We start from the raw sequence: 16,497 nt of genomic DNA on the forward strand, positions 1-16,497 counted from the left end.
TCCTTGCCATTGCTTTCTCTATTAGTTTACTTCTCATGAGAATCTGATCAATTCGTAAGCTATGCTTGTTGGAAAAAAATGTACAATTTGAGATTGATTATTGAATTGTTTTTTCTCTTATGATGTGTCAGTAATGTGTAGGTGATTAAAGGCTGAAAAAGTGGTCGTGTTAGCTTGGTTCTAGAAGTTAACCTGTTTTTCTAGAAAACCGTTTTTTTTGTTTTTCCGAATAAAAATTCGAACTTCTTGAAAAAAGTCAAAATGTGAAGCACTCGGCTTAATTATGCAAACCAACAACGTTTTAATGGCAGCAAGCTCTCTGCTTTGAGCGAGCGTTTCTGAGAAATTAGAAATTACCGAACTATTCTCTACTTAATGTCCACAAAACATAATGAACATGGAGCACAAGTAATATTCTGGTCAATTTCATAGGAATCATATGAATTTTAACTCACTCCATAAGGTTCTGCCGAATATTGCAGCGTTTGTATCTTTCTTTCAATTAAAATTAAAATTAATTGAAATAATTTTTTTGAGCTTTTCGAATTGAACAATTTTTTATATGATTTTTATAAAAACTAACCATGGTTATAATTAATTAACCACGATCATAAATTGCATGCATAATGTACAACTGTTTCGTTGAAGCATGCTAGTCAAGTGCAAGCTTCAGTGAGTTCGTAAATGTCAGTCTATCATCTCATGCTAATGCAAACAGAAGCCAATTGAGTGCTGACATCGTAATTTCGAACACAGTTGCCATTTCTGGATGTATTTGAGACACATGGACCATTGATAGCTGCCCCATTTACCTCGATGTCAGTTGATAAAGTGGATGGGTGTCCACTTTCCCACCGGATTAATCCCTGCAAATGAAATGAACTCTTGCCTTGACGGAAATTTTTTTATTCTCAATTGAAAGAAAGTCTCTCCCCTAGAAAGGTTGCCGTTCAACTCGAGGGTAGCAAAGCGACTCCTATTTGTTGAAATGAAGCAAACAAGACGACAACAAACTCGGGGTATTAAGTTGCAGTACTGTTTCAAATATATAATGGCTTCTGATTTTTGACTAATTGTTTCTTTATACATATTTAACTTATATAAATTCTGACAAACAGTTAATCAAAATCAAAGGAAATCACATTTTCGAAGCAGTACTGCAATACCCCCATTTTGTTGTCGTTTTATTTCAATCCGACAATTTTCACTAATCTATGTGCCGAAAAGAACGTCTTTTCTTTGGTATCTTTTGGAAAAGAACGTCTTTTTTTGGAAAAGAACGTCTTTTTTTGGAAAAGAACGTCTTTTCTTTGGTATCTTTTGAACAATGTCTTTTTAGGGCGCTGAGTTTGATATGAGAAATTTTCGGATGGTATGCTTGCATGTCTGCTATACTGAGCTTTTGACTACAAGATTTTTGTCTTGTAGAAATTAATATCAAAACTGTACGCAACTTTCTGATCTGTCAAATCTCCGTTTTTTCGTTGCTTAGATTTGCAGGTTGCAGGAAAAGTGGTTGTGCTTGCAAATTTTCGATCTTGTTGTTTCTCTGCTAGGAGCAATTTATTTTTTTCAAACTAACATCTTGATTTTTGAAAATCAGTTGGTATTCATGAATTAAATTATTTTGAAATTCAGTATTGTGAGCAGCAATACAAGAGAGAAAATCGATCCAGCACTGCTGCACTTTGAATGACATCCAGATTACCGTTCACACTTGAGGTACTCAATAAAATAACATTCAAATGAAATAAAAGACTGTTGCTTGAAATGATAATTTTTTTAAAATTTTGATTGAATTCAACGGCATCACGTGGCAGTTGTTACTGCAGCATCGATCTTCTGATCAATGGTATCGGTGGATTTAGGAGAAGATTGAGAATCTGTGTACCAAAACTTATAAACATAGCAAATCTTCCGCCATGGTTTTCGCCGCCAACATTCAACCTTATCAAGAGAAAACTAAAGCTTGAAAGGTTAAAGCGCTCCGAGGAACCAAGAAAAGCAGAAGATGGAGAATATAGAAACTCAGATTAAAAAGCTACAGAAGCTGACCTTTCAGATACAAATCAAATATCGTAGCAGTAGAAAATTCTCTAGAATCAAAAATATATCGGAGAAATATTTGAAGAGCTCCACAACTCCAGTTGACGATGCATTTTGTTAAGGAAAAAGCGAAATGAAGCAAGAAAAATGTGATCTTTTCAATACGACTTTGCAAGTGTTTTCAACCCCGACAAACCAATTACAAAAGAGATTGAACGTCAAAAAAACTTACCAATACTTCTCTGTCATGGAATGAAAATACAAGAGACGTAGATAAAACGCTACTTCAGGTTTTTCAATTGAAGCGTAATCTCTCAAACAACTCCACTTTGCAGAACAAACTCAACGCATATCCACGCTACGTTGTGTACATGACTACGTACGCCTCACAGTTAACTTATCTGTCAAAAACTAATCTCAGATCCTTAGAAAAAGTACAGTTATCGGCTACATAATGGATTGTTGGAGCAAATCTCCAGTAGAACGAAAAATTAAAAATACTCGTATTATTGGTTCTCTTTACACGGAGTTGCAAGATTTACTTCTGCTCGAGGCATCAAATACTATGATAAAATATTGAAGCTTGGTGATAAAGTACAATTGAATACACTTCAAGGTAGTAGAAAGGAACTCCAAATACCAAAATCAGGACTTCAAAATACCAAAATTTGAACGAATTTTTTTTCAGACGAACTACCATACTCAACAATTATTTGTTGCGAGTTATTGATATGGCAGCTGTACCGCTAACGTAACCGCTAACAAGTTTTTGTGGCCGTGTGATTAGGTGGAAACACGCACACACACACTTGAGGAGTTCTCTCTGGAGGCTGCGATACTTTAGTTAAACTCACGGTCGTTACTCGTGATCTACATCACAAAACCGACTGGACTAACAACCCGAGGACCCAGCTCCTAAATCCTCTACTACTACTACTAGGGACAATTTTGAAATTAATCGCCAAATGGGCTTTCTTTAATTTCTGTAATTAGATACTGTATCCGTGGGAAAGGGGTAGTTATAAGCAATTTTGAACCAACTGAACCTAGTTTCACTCGTTTTCAAGCACGCTTGCAACTCTAATCGATACAAACATGGGTCGTACAAAGCGACAAAATCGAGCATGTACTCGATTTTTGGGACATTGGCCACGTAATGGGATAATAGCATCGAAATTAGCACAGATTGTAGCAGATGTTTTTACTGTGTTACAATAAATGTGGCTGTTTCATATAGTTTGGAGGAAACGTACGCACCGTTGTGGAAAATCGAACTGTGTACAAGTTTGATCTATACTTTCGATAAACAAAATTTTCTTGCTTTGCTATTTTGAGTATTTTTGCATCTGTTGTGTATTCGTTCATAACTTAAAAATGATCGTTTTTAAAGTGTTTCAATCGTATGACTTATTGTTCGATTCTCAACTGTCAGTAATCAAATGAAGGATCGAACATTAGAAACCAAAATTTTTCCAATCGGCACATCTTTAAGGAGTAACCTCAACCCGTGTCCAAACTTGAAATGGTTTTGATTGCCATATTGTTCGATGCTTGGAAATGCTATCATTGAAAGATATGAACCTGAAATTCAACATTCTGTTGTTGCAAGTTCAACCAATGGCCCTTTTTTACTTTGCACGATATTCCAGTCCAAAAGATTTTACTCCTCATCCCATTTGAAAGGAACTTAATTTGGTCTACCGTTCCGTCGAGATCATCGAACAATGTGCCCCCTAGCATCTCGGAATTGGATGTTGCATCTCCGAATTTGTACAACTGAAATATTTTAGAGAAATAGCTTGACAAGAGACGTAGATAAAACGCTACTTCAGGTCTTTCAATTGAAGCGTAATCTGTCAAACAACTCCACTTTGCAGAACAAACTCAACGCATATCCACGCTACGTTGTGCACATGACTACGTACGCCTCACAGTTAACTTATCTGTCAAAAACTAATCTCAGATCCTTAGAAAAAGTACAGTTATCGGCTACATAATGGATTGTTGGAGCAAATCTCCAGTAGAACGAAAAATTAAAAATACTCGTATTATTGGTTCTCTTTACACGGAGTTGCAAGATTTACTTCTGCTCGAGGCATCAAATACTATGATAAAATATTGAAGCTTGGTGATAAAGTACAATTGAATACACTTCAAGGTAGTAGAAAGGAACTCCAAATACCAAAATCAGGACTTCAAAATACCAAAATTTGAACGGATTTTTTTTCCGACGAACTACCATACTCAACAATTATTTATTGCGAGTTATTGATATGGCAGCTGTACCGCTAACGTAACCGCTAACAAGTTTTTGTGGCAGGGTGATTAGAAAACGTGTGATTAGGTGGAAACACGCACACACACACACACACTTGAGGAGTTCTCTCTGGAGGCTGCGATACTTTAGTCAAACTCACGGACGTTACTCACGATCTACATCACAAAACCGACTGGACTAACAACCCGAGGACCCAGCTCCTAAATCCTCTACTACTATTACTAGGGACAATTTTGAAATTAATCGCCAAATGGGCTTTCTTTAATTTCTGTAATTAGATACTGTATCCGTGGGAAAGGGGTAGTTATAAGCAATTTTGAACCAACTGAACCTAGTTTCACTCGTTTTCAAGCACGCTTGCAACTCTAATCGATACAAACATGGGTCGTACAAAGCGACAAAATCGAGCATGTACTCGATTTTTGGGACATTGGCCACGTAATGGGATAATAGCATCGAAATTAGCACAGATTGTAGCAGATGTTTTTACTGTGTTACAATAAATGTGGCTGTTTCATATAGTTTGGAGGAAACGTACGCACCGTTGTGGAATATCGAACTGTGTACCAGTTTGATCTATACTTTCGATAAACAAAATTTTCTTGCTTTGCTATTTTGAGTATTTTTGCATCTGTTGTGTTTTCGTTCATAATTCAAAAATGATCGTTTTTAAAGTGTTTCAATCGTATGACTTATTGTTCGCTTCTCAACTGTCAGTAATCAAATGAAGGATCGAACATTAGAAATCAAAAATTATTCCAATTGGCACATCTTTATAAGGCGTAACCTCAACCCGTGTCCAAAATTGAAATGGTTTTGATTGCCATATTGTTCGATGCTTGGAAATGCTATCATTGAAAGATATGAACCTGAAATTCAACATTCTGTTGTTGCAAGTTCAACCAATCGCCCTTTTTTACTTTGCCCGATATTCCAGTCCAAAAGATTTTACTCCTCATCCCATTTGAAAGGAACTTGATTTGGTCTACCGTTCCCTCGAGATCATCGAACAACGTGCCTCCTAGCATCTCGCAATTGGATGTTGCATCTCCGAATGTGTACAACTGAAATATTTTAGAGAACTAGCTTGATTGGAAGTCAAATTAGATTTTAATGAATCGATTATTGATCGTTGTTAAATTCAAGAGATCATATTAAATTATGATAGCTCTGATGTCTACATTTGGTTTTTAAACCTGGTCATCAGCAACATGTCGCTATCAGTTATCCTACTGTGACTACAAACCTGTGTAATCCAATGATAGCGAATTGTTCTTGCTAACTGACCAACACAATCCGGAGGTGATCCATAACTCCCCCTGGAACATGATCTGTTTTGATGGGCATCCATGTACCTGTTCGGATCTGTCGATTCTTCGGATACTGTTGTCCAGGGTGTGAGCTCAGCCCAAATCATTTGACAGGCGGACTTACCAGAGGAAATTCCGGTAGTGTCATGAATGTGCAGCCGGTTTCCGTCATTATTGATGAACGCGTAGTTTTCTCGGTTTTTTGCACTGTCTGGCTGGCCAGGTTTCCATAAAGCGATATTTGTGACATCTTGACCTCTAAAATTGACCCATTTGCCCTCTTGAACTGTATCTGTAATATCGAGATGTATATATTCGCTTGATAAATGGTTGAATAGAAATTCTAACTGTTCGTAACTCCCGTCAAGGTCACCAAAAAGTTGACCTCCAATGGATTTACAGTGATCAATAGAGTCTACAACACTCCTTTTTGGCGTTGTATTCCATTTTATGTATTTTGTTAGTTGGGATTTGGGCTCTCCCTCGCATTTTAGATGGTCATAGTCGTGGCTTCTGTAGCAGTATTGGGTCGTTGTTTCATTGTATTCTTGGCTATTGTCCGTGATCTGGAGTTTCAAGGTGTCGTATTGCCATTCGGCAAAAACTTTGGTACATATGAAGCTCATTGGCTCGGAATCATTTCCTGTGTTTCTAAATTCGATTTTTCCACCATTTTCGTCAAGTATAGTGAACACATACTTTTGTCCATTCGGATAGTCATTGACCCACCATACCGCATGTGGTACTGTGCCTCGGAGACTTCGGTAGACGCCGTCGTCGTCTTTTACGACACCCACCCAAACTTTTCCATTGACTTTTGTAACGTTAAGCTGTGATACGAAATCATTGTGTTCTCCAATAAGCTGTGCCCCAATCTTTTTGCATTCGTTAACTGCTTCCCAAAATGGAAGCTCAACTACTGAATTATGAATTCTTGCCTCGTAGTAAGTATCGGGACCTTCGCAATCGGGAATTCCTCCAAGGGTACCTGTTTTGCACTCTCGGGTCTGTCAAAAATCATTATTTCCTTCTCCAATAAACAAAGAATTATTTTTTTTTGAATTATTGTTCATTTTGGTGCTCTCAAAGCAGTCTTAAAGGCTGCAATTTGAACAAAAAGAACACTGCATTTTCTCAGATGGTATATAAACATACATGATGAGCCACGTAAATTCTGATGAGGCATCATTAATAGCTTACATTTCTTAGATACGAAAATATAAATAATAATTACTGAATTTGAATGCTCATCAACTCATTGAGCCATGTATTTGTCCAAAGTCTTTCTTGAATTGTTCCATTAAAAAATCTTATAATTGACGTTTGCTGTGCAACGTTTGATATCTAGATAATATTTAGGCAAAAAAAATTTGAATTAAATTTCCTTTACAATACTAACATCGAGTGACCCTGAGGATGATTTTTCTGCGAAGGAAATTGTATTTGTTCTTTTTTCATATAGAATTTAGCAGTTAGTGTTTCTGATCCAATTCCGGTTGAAAATGTGCTTAATTAAGAGTCTGACATGTTGCTAGCCGCTATTCTAATAGGAACTTAGTTGGAAGGACCTGGCTTTTCATTTTTAGTTGTGCTAATGAATCATTTTTAGCACAATGGAAGGAGACCTTCACCGACCAACTGAGTAGTTTTTCTAATGTTATATTTAAATTAAAGCTTGTTTTTGGCAAAGCTGCTGAATACTGTATATGACTTAGCTTAGAACAGTCAATCTCAACCTTCATCAGTAGCAGAGCATTCCAATTCTGATGTTCCCAGTTTCCAGGTTTGTACACTGTTCTTGACCGACAGAATAATTTTTAGTGTAAAAATATCCCGGCAAAATAGTACTTAGTACATTTTCTTGAGCTTAATCTCATACACCATTTGAATTGAAGTATTGCATAGACATAAAAATCAAACTTCAAATTTTTTCTAAATGTTCTCTAAGACTTCTTATTTTGACGAAAATCTTGATTTTCTGTTCTTTTTTAATCGTTCTCAGAAAAGCCTGCCGGTAATTCTGGCTAGCTTCTCAGAGGATTTCTCTAAATTGCTCTCTCCCAAAAAAAAACGTTTTTCTCGCAAACTTATATTTGCCAAAATTTGTTTTTGCTCGGAGTGGAAAATAGACCATTTTAAGAAGTCTGCTACTTGGTTCTCTATTTTTGTCACAAACAATTACAGCAGTTTAAATTGAGGATTCTTGAAACATTTTGCTAAGCAAGGACTCTTTCAAAAATTTCAAAACATGAAAATTAGATCAAAATGATTAAATGTTATATCACGCTCACAAAAAATGGTAAAAGATTTCTCAAGGAATACATTGCTATACTTCCTTTAGCCATTTTTGTTAGAATTTGCTTTCGAGTGACACCTCATTTTTGTCCATTATTACACCAAGATATTTCACATCTTGACTTGACTTGAACCATGAATTCTGTCTTGTCAGCCTTTCTTCATTGAAAGAAATTCAATGAAGTTTGTCATATTGATAATGCAGTTTACTTCAGTACATTCACACTTTCATCTATTTTGTCATTACTGCTAATCAAAACGGTGTCATCGGAATACTGGGCAAGTTAACAGTTTGCTTGCGTGCACATATCAATTACATACAGGTTAAACGAAAGGGGACCAAGGACGTTTCCCTGCTCTAACCAATTTTCATGTTTTAACCAATCTCTTGCTCCGTATTCAATCATTTTCTTTTACCTGTGATCCAAGTAGCTACTGGTTGTTCTAACTGCTTTCATGGCGAATCCTATAGAAAATAGTTTTCTTTACATGCTATTATGATCTATTGAATCAAACGCTTAAATCTTTAATTGATAAATGAAGAAAAGCAGCAAATTTATGAGTTGAACTGTATCTGTAATACCGAGATTTATATACTCTCTTGATAAGTGGTTGAAGTGAAGTTCTTACTTTTATTAATTCCCATCGAGATCACCAAAAAGTTGACCTCCGGTAGATTTGCAGTGATCAGTAGAGTCTGCAACACTCCTTTTTGGCGTTGTATTCAATTTTATGTGCTCATCGCATTTTAAAGGGTCATAGTTGCGACTTCTGTAGTTAAGGCAGTTTACGTCAAGTACATTTGCTCTTTCAACAACTTTGTCGTTGTTGGTTAATTAAAACGGTGTCATCGGAATACTGGGCAGTTTTACAGTTTGCTTGCGTGCACATGCCAATTGCATTTTGGTTAAACCAAAGCGGACCAAGGACGTCTCCCTGCTCTAACACTTTTTCCAATTTTTAGCACCTTGTTCAGCGAATTGGTTTACCTGTGATCCAAGTAGGTACTGGTTGTTCTAACGTCATTCATGCCATATCAAGAAAAGAGAGTTTTTAGCAAGTTTTTTGGTTTCATTTCAAAAACATTCTCTAATGCCGGCGTACGCGAAATTGGTCGATAGTTTAATGGATCTTCAATGTGAGCCCTTTTAAAAAGGGGAGGGATGTTTGCCTTCATCAGGCTACATGGAAACTGCTGTATCTTCGGATACTCTCGAAAAGGAAAAGTTATTGCTAATTCCGCTAATTTGAATGCGCCTTCCAAACACCCAATATGTGGTTTTTGAAGGACTCTGGGGTTAGTTGGAATTTAATCTCATTAAGATGCTCCAGCTTTTCTTACAAGTAAACTAACTGCACACGAAGAGTGTTTTTTAACGTTTTAGAAATCTTTTTTTCTATTCAAAAAGGAAGTGGTCAAGTTTACCAAATCTGTAATACAATAAATACAAAATCTTATTATCCTCAACTAAATCCACAAGAAATGTTATTTTTGAAAAATAAGAAGTTTTTGTTTTTGTCCGCTTCTGGTTTTGTTGATTATTTTTCATTTTTCTCTCCAGGGTGTAGAAATGAAAATTAGTTGTTGGTGAATGCGCTCAAAGTCATCCAGATAGCTTTTATTCAAATTTGTAACGTGTTTAAGTTTCTCAAATTTTGCCCATTGATCATCTCTTTGTCTTCATATCAAGTTGTTTTGTTTTCCATGTCAGAAAAAATTTAACCAGCGAGAATATTGGTTTCTAATTTCCAATAAATTTTATGGGAGCATTTAATTAATAGCATGCTCAAGTGTTTGCTCAAAAGCTGGCATAATAACTACTGGCCAGTTGATTACCGTAAGGGTTTTTGTACTCTGTAGTTTTTATTGTAGATTGTTTTCTTCGTTAGTTTCTGAACTTTTTCCAATTGCTTGTCTGATATGACAATGTGCAAAATGCTCACTTTTTATTGGTGAGTCAAGATTTCACTGTAGTTGTTTTTCAACGAATTATCAGTAATGATTTATTCTATCAGAGTACCTGTTCTCGGAATATCTTGTAGGTTGACAGTTGTTACGGTCGATTAGGTCATGCAGGTTCGAAACTCTGTCATGACATGAGTTTTTCTTGTTCGCCTAGAAATTCGATGTTGTAATCAACCATCAAAACTATATCTTTGTTATCAGAGGTTGCGTTATTAATATTTGAGCTAAATTCTCGAAGAGATACAAAGTATATTTGCTAGAATTGTGTGAAATGTTTAGCAACCTGTTGACTTATTTGCTTTGCACTTCAGCTCTATCCATTTTGAGTCAAACATTGAATCAAGGTTGTTAAAAGTTTTTTCCGGTTTTGGGTTTGAGATGCTTGCTTGGGTGTCAGTATCACGACACCAACCACCTCCGGATTGTTCTTAAAAATGTTTCACAAAACACTTAGTTCCAGTTTTCACTCAGGTCGCTTTAACTGTCCATTTCTGTTTTCTTCCTTTTTGAACTTTTACAGTTTAAATGGAAGAGCTTTAGATTTATTGAATTTGAGGTTTAGAATTTGAAAACATGATTGTGATAAGAGTGGACCTGGATCTTTTTTCAATGTCACCAGATACTGCTAGCAGCTTTTTGCATCATATGAAAAATGTCCTTTATTGGCAAAAAAATTGGCGGAAAATGTTGGCAAAATTTTTGGCAGAAGTTAACTCTGGAAAAAACTATTTGAGTGCTTGATAGCTTCTGTTACTAAGAAAGAACAAAAAGGCTTGGCTTATTTTCAGGAAACAATTGCGTGGGGATTTGAAAGGCCATTGCATGCTTGCGCAAAGCCAAGAAGCATACGAACCTAAGTTTTAAATCAAACATAAATAAAGAACACTATGAAGTCAATATTTCTAACGCGCAAACTCTAATATCATGCGAATGTTTGTTTATACTAATAAAGACTGTAAGTATGATGTTGTCTATAGATTTTCCTGCACAGCCACTTTGTCTGCTTTTTTTCAGGCTATTCCATCTGTTTCTTAAATCAAAATTTGTAGTTTGATTCTTGTTTTGATGAATTCAGCTTCTTTAGGGGCCTGAATCTCAAATACAATATAGGCATACAAATTTAATTTCTTCCAGCAGAGATTAATGGGTTGCACTCAGGGTTGGGTTCTTTTGGGGGTACTCGTATTCATAAGAGGGTTTTTGTTCAAGGGAAAGTTTTAATGGTTGACAAATATAATTCCGTTAAATAGCAAAAATAATGCTTTTTATCGAGATTTGTGAACGTCAATGAGTGTTAAGAACTATTTATTGCATGCTTTAGATCGGCTGAAAATTGAAATTTTCCCGGAAAAAATTGCTTTGAATTTGTGAACATCAACAGTGGTCTCAATAGGGTCAGATTACTACTTGTTCTGTGGAAGTAAGTTCCCATTCGCCCCATTCTGCATACAGCATCTGACATACAGATCCCAGTTGGCTATTTTCAGTATCTGAAACAACTCGAACGTTCGATTTGTTTGCTGTGTCGAGAGCTGCAGCAAACAATGCTACGTAGTTTTCTCCTGCGAAATTGTTAGGTTTTCTATCAGACCAAGGATCTTGGCTTGCCATTTTCCCTCTCAGTGTACGGAAGGTCCCATCTTGTTCTACGTTATTGACACCGACCCAAAAGTCGTTAAAGTTCATTTTCGCTGCCAGGAACCAAATTTGGTCAGTACTTCCAATAAAATCCCCCATAAGTTGCCCTCCAAGGTCCTTGCAATTTTGCATTGCTTCTCGGACGCCCATTTTTCTGCGATCCATTTGTAATGTTCGTGAATTGTATTTTCAGTGCAAATTATGTCGTTTACATGAGCTCCGTAATTGCGAATTGTTTTTGTGTATCGTACCAGTGTCATTACTGCTTGATTCGTGGTCAATTGATGGATCAATTCGCTTCAAGTTGATGCTACAGTTTTGTGACTTTTGATCATCTGTTATGTTGATCTCGATTGATCCTTATTTGCAACGTTGAATAGAGTCGTAATTCATGCCTACATATTGACATTTTTCATGGCTTTCTATTATACTCCAAGCCATGTTAATTTCGTTGCGATTCAGTTCGCATAAAAAGTTTATACCGAAGTGGCACAAATTGAATGATCAACATTGGACAGTTTTTGTGCATCTAAACGAGCATTGATCTCTTGTCTTTACTTTCATCTGAGACAGAGTACTCGCATTGGTCAATTGGACGTGCTCAACGATTTCGTTGAAATCGATGTGCCTGAAATAAAAAAAATTATCCGTATTCCATCGGGTAGCGTTATAAGGATTGTATTGTGACGCTGATTTTTTTTAACTCGAAGAGTAGTATCTTAAGAGGGAAATCAAACGCGCGAAAAAATTTGAATTGGTTTGAGTTTTGGACAAAATTGGAGAGGATCATAGGATATTAGGCGGAAATTCGATTAGGCTAATACAGTTTTAGTAGTCAATCAAATTTTCAATTTAAGCTTTGTGGAATTTAGGCGAATAACCATTAAAACACTTAAAGACAGTACTTCAGAATCCACCTGACGCTATTAAGTACTCAAGTGTACCTAACTATTGTCTGTAGATGATAATAGCTTTCAAAAACAATGTTCCTTTTTTTAAAAAATTATATCGAGCTTTTTCCTAAATCTTGGTGAAAAAACCTCAATTCATATATCTGCATTGATAATGCTTTTCGTAGCCTAATATTGCTCGGATTAGTCATTGCAATTAATAATTAACTTAAAGAGATGAAAAGTATCAGTTATAGAAAGGTGATTTTCTCGAGGAAGTAAGCATTCTTTCTGCTGCTATCTTTTGACTGGAATAGGAAATAGATACCTTGTAACGTTGATACTCATCACCGTCGACAGTTTCAAAAGATACTCCCCACTGGCCCCATTCGGAATAGAGCATATCACACATTGCTATGTGCTGTTCGCTTTGTCTATCAACAACAGTAGTTGCATTGTCAGGTGCGACTGAGGTCGCATAAGATTGTCCAATTACAAAGAAGGCATAATCTGTTCGACCCATTTGGCTAACTTTACTTTCAAAATCTGCTCCAGCAAAAAGTAAATGGGCCACATTTTCGCCTTTCAGGTTGCGAAAGGTTCCCGGCTCAACTTGCTGAGAGATTCCAATCCAGAAAGATTCGAATTGGGTGATTTGAGACAGCATATGAAGCTGCTTATGAGTTCCGTCGAGATCAGAAAAAAGTCTTCCGCCGACGCTTATGCAAAATTCTTCTGCTTCAGAATAAATGAGTGGTCCATTTGATATTTTATAGCTTTCTAATTTCTTTTTTTCTCCCTCGCAATCGGCGGTAACGGTATGATAGCTGGTAACACATTCACGTGTGAATTTGTGAACATCAACAGTGGTCTCAATAGGGTCAGAAATTACTACTTGTTCTGTGGAAGTAAGTTCCCATTCGCCCCATTCAGCATACAGCATCTGACATACAGATCCCAGTTGGCTATTTGGGTTCTCAGTATCTGAAACAACTCGAACGTTCGATTTGTTTGCTGTGTCGAGAGCTGCAGCAAACAATGCTACGTAGTTTTCTCCTGCGAAATTGTTAGGTTTTCTATCAAACCAAGGAACTTGGCTTGCCATTTTCCCTCTCAGTGTACGGAAGGTTCCATCTTGTTCTACGTCATTGACACCGACCCAAAAGTCGTTAAAGTTCATCTTCGCTGCCAGGAACCAAATTTGGTCAGTACTTCCATTAAAATCCCCCAAAAGTTGCCCTCCAAGGTCCTTGCAATTCTTCATTGCTTCTCGGACGCCCATTTTTTCTGCGATCCATTTGTAATGTTCGTGAATTGTAGTATTTTCAGTGCAAATTGTGTCGCTTACATGTGCTCCGTAATTGCAAATTGTTTTTGTGTATCGCATCCAATCAGTACCAGTGTCATTCCTTCTTGATTCGTGGTCAATTGATGGATCAATTCGCTTCAAGTTGATGCTACAGTTTTGTGAATTTTGATCATCTGTTATGTTGATCTCGATTGACCCTTCTTTGCAACGTGGAATAGAGTCGCGTTTCATGCCTACATATTGACATTTTTCGTGGCTTTCTATTATACTCCAAGCCATGTTAATTTCATTGCGGTTTAGTTCGCATAAAAAGTTTATACCGAAGTGGCACATTGAATGATCTACATTGCGCAGTTTTTGTGCATCTAAACGAGCATTGATTTCTTGTCGTTACTTTCATCTGAGACAGAGTACTCCCATTGGTCAATTGGACATGCTCAACAATTTCGTTGAAATCGATGTGCCTGAAATAAAAAAATTATCCGTATTCCATCGGGTAGGGTTATAAGGATTGTATTGTGACGCTGATTTTTTACAACTCGAAGAGTAGTATCTTAAGAGGGAAATCAAACGCGCGCAAAAATTTGAAGTGGTTTGAGTTTTGGACAAAATTGGAGAGGATCATAGGATATTAGGCGGAAATTCGATTAGGCGAATACAATTTTAGTAGTCAATCAAATTTTCAATTTAATATTTGTGGAATTTAGGTGAATAACAATTAAAACACTTAAAGACGAAACTTCCGAATCCACCTGAAGCTATGAAGTACTCAAGTGTGCCTAACTATTGTCTGTAGATGATAATAGTTTTCAAAATCTATGTTACATTTTTTAAAAAATTATTTCGAGCTTTGCAGCATTTCATTATCGGTCTGGTCCGTCCAGCAATTATAACAACCTTTTTGATTCGTTCTCTACACTTCAACCGTACTTTTTGCCACTTTCTCCAACTTCTTCATCCCGAATATTACCGGGGGCTAAATAAGTGATGTAACAGTTTGAAAAGAAAAAATAGTACATTTTACATGCGCTTTGTTGAATCATTTTTATATAAAGACTTTTCTTAGAGACACTGAAATTTTTTATAGCGTCAAAAAAGTTTGATTTTGGAATAGCGTCTTTGAAATTTTTTATAGCGTCAAAAAAGTTTGATTTTGGAATAGCGTCTTTGAGTGTTTTAAGAGGTTTTCGCCTAATGTCCAGAAAAAAAATGGTTCCAAATTTGCCCAATGACTACATAAATTGTGTTCGCCTAATGAAGTTTTCGCCTATTATCCCATCCCTCAACCTACTGATCAAAGCGGATCTTAAAGAATTCGATCTTTCCCTCTACGGACACGGGTCATGCTCTTCTAATATCTGGAACTCTCTTACGAAAATTACAGTTCTGATTGCATACTGATAAAAACTTGGAAAATTTAACACAAACTAATAAATGATTCCGAACAGAAAATCATGACCAATTTTGAATAGAACCATACAAGAGAACAAGACATCCCTTTTTGAATAGACCAGAAAACAGGTGGAAAACTCGATTGATTGTTTCTAAGAACGCATTTTCTTCCTTGCAAAATTCTCTGAGCAAAACTTGACTCAAAGTACATCTGACTATCCAATCAATTAAACTATTTACTTTATTAATTAGTCAATGGATTTCAGCAACAAATCGGAGAGTTAAATTGAGAACAAAAACTAAAAAAACTGGAAATTGACCAAAATTTGCTATTGCAACATGGTTATCCTGAACGTACAGTGGCATACAACACTGTTATTCAAGAAATCACTACAAAATATTTAAAACCCTAATAATGTTGCGTACAGAGAAAACCTAGGAAACGGAATTGAAACGAAGCTCAGTAGATTCAAAATCTGTTAGCAGTGTTCAAAGAAAATTTGGTCAAAATGCAAGCTCTCTACAATTTTTCCCTACAGACCTGCCGATATCTTTCCTTCTTGGTCGTAACAGCTCCTTAAGCGTGCAATTGTTGTTTGAATTTAGTGGAAAAAACCATTTCGTCAGAAACCGCGAGTCAGAGCTAAAAAACAATTTGACCGAAATTGCCGCACTTGAGGAAAAAGCCGGACTTGAACAAAACATTATTCTCGTCTAGCAAAATTTTTTCACACATGCCCGCGCTCTTCCTCAAAGTAATGCTGGGATAAAAAAATGTTAAGAAAATTGTCCTAAACGCCAAAATCAATTGTTTTCAAATGGACAAAACCTAAATACTGGCCACTTTAGTTGCTGATGGCGCCCATTGAAAACGGTTATTTGGTAGTTTGGAAAACTTTATGTGCGGAGCACAGCCGATGCCATTTCCTCTTGTTCAATTTTTACACTCGAACTCTTGAACTTGCTAACTCTCAAGCTAAGTGACAGAGGAACTACACAGATTTGCATCTTTGCAAATGTTTCTGGTGGAAATTAAAATTCTATGTAAGGAGACCGACCAGAACCAGAAAACCATCGACTCATATCGGTCACACCCACTCTACCAAAAAAATTATCGGGCGATTACTACTTGAACAACTAAGTAATCACTTAAAGGTTAATGATCTAATTAACAAGAATCGATGCAGATTTCACAATCAATATATATCGTTTCATTATCTCAAAAAACCAACTCGTTGACGAAAACGAAATTGTTGTCACACCTTTTTTAGACTTAGCAAAAGCTTCCAACTCAATATCTATTGATGTTTTAATGAACAAAATGAAAAATATGGATTTGGAGGGAATGCAAGAATTTTATAATGTCTTAGAAA

General features: G+C 36.4%; 1 protein-coding gene across 1 annotated transcript; it reads right to left on the reverse strand.

Moving 5' to 3' along the window:
* Nucleotides 1-695: 695 nt before the first annotated feature.
* LOC142354095 (uncharacterized) lies at nt 696-13,963 on the reverse strand. The gene is made up of 4 exons (XM_075406367.1): nt 12,752-13,963; nt 5,571-6,641; nt 5,194-5,388; nt 696-866 (listed from the first exon to the last, which is right to left on the reverse strand). The coding sequence occupies exons 1-4, from the start codon at nt 13,961-13,963 to the stop codon at nt 696-698; spliced, it is 2,649 nt and encodes an 882-aa protein (XP_075262482.1).
* Between the last annotated feature and the right edge of the window lie 2,534 nt (nt 13,964-16,497).

Source organism: Convolutriloba macropyga, chromosome 15 (genome assembly GCF_964194025.1).
Source record: "Convolutriloba macropyga chromosome 15, txConMacr16.3, whole genome shotgun sequence".
Lineage (NCBI taxonomy): Eukaryota > Metazoa > Xenacoelomorpha > Acoela > Convolutidae > Convolutriloba > Convolutriloba macropyga.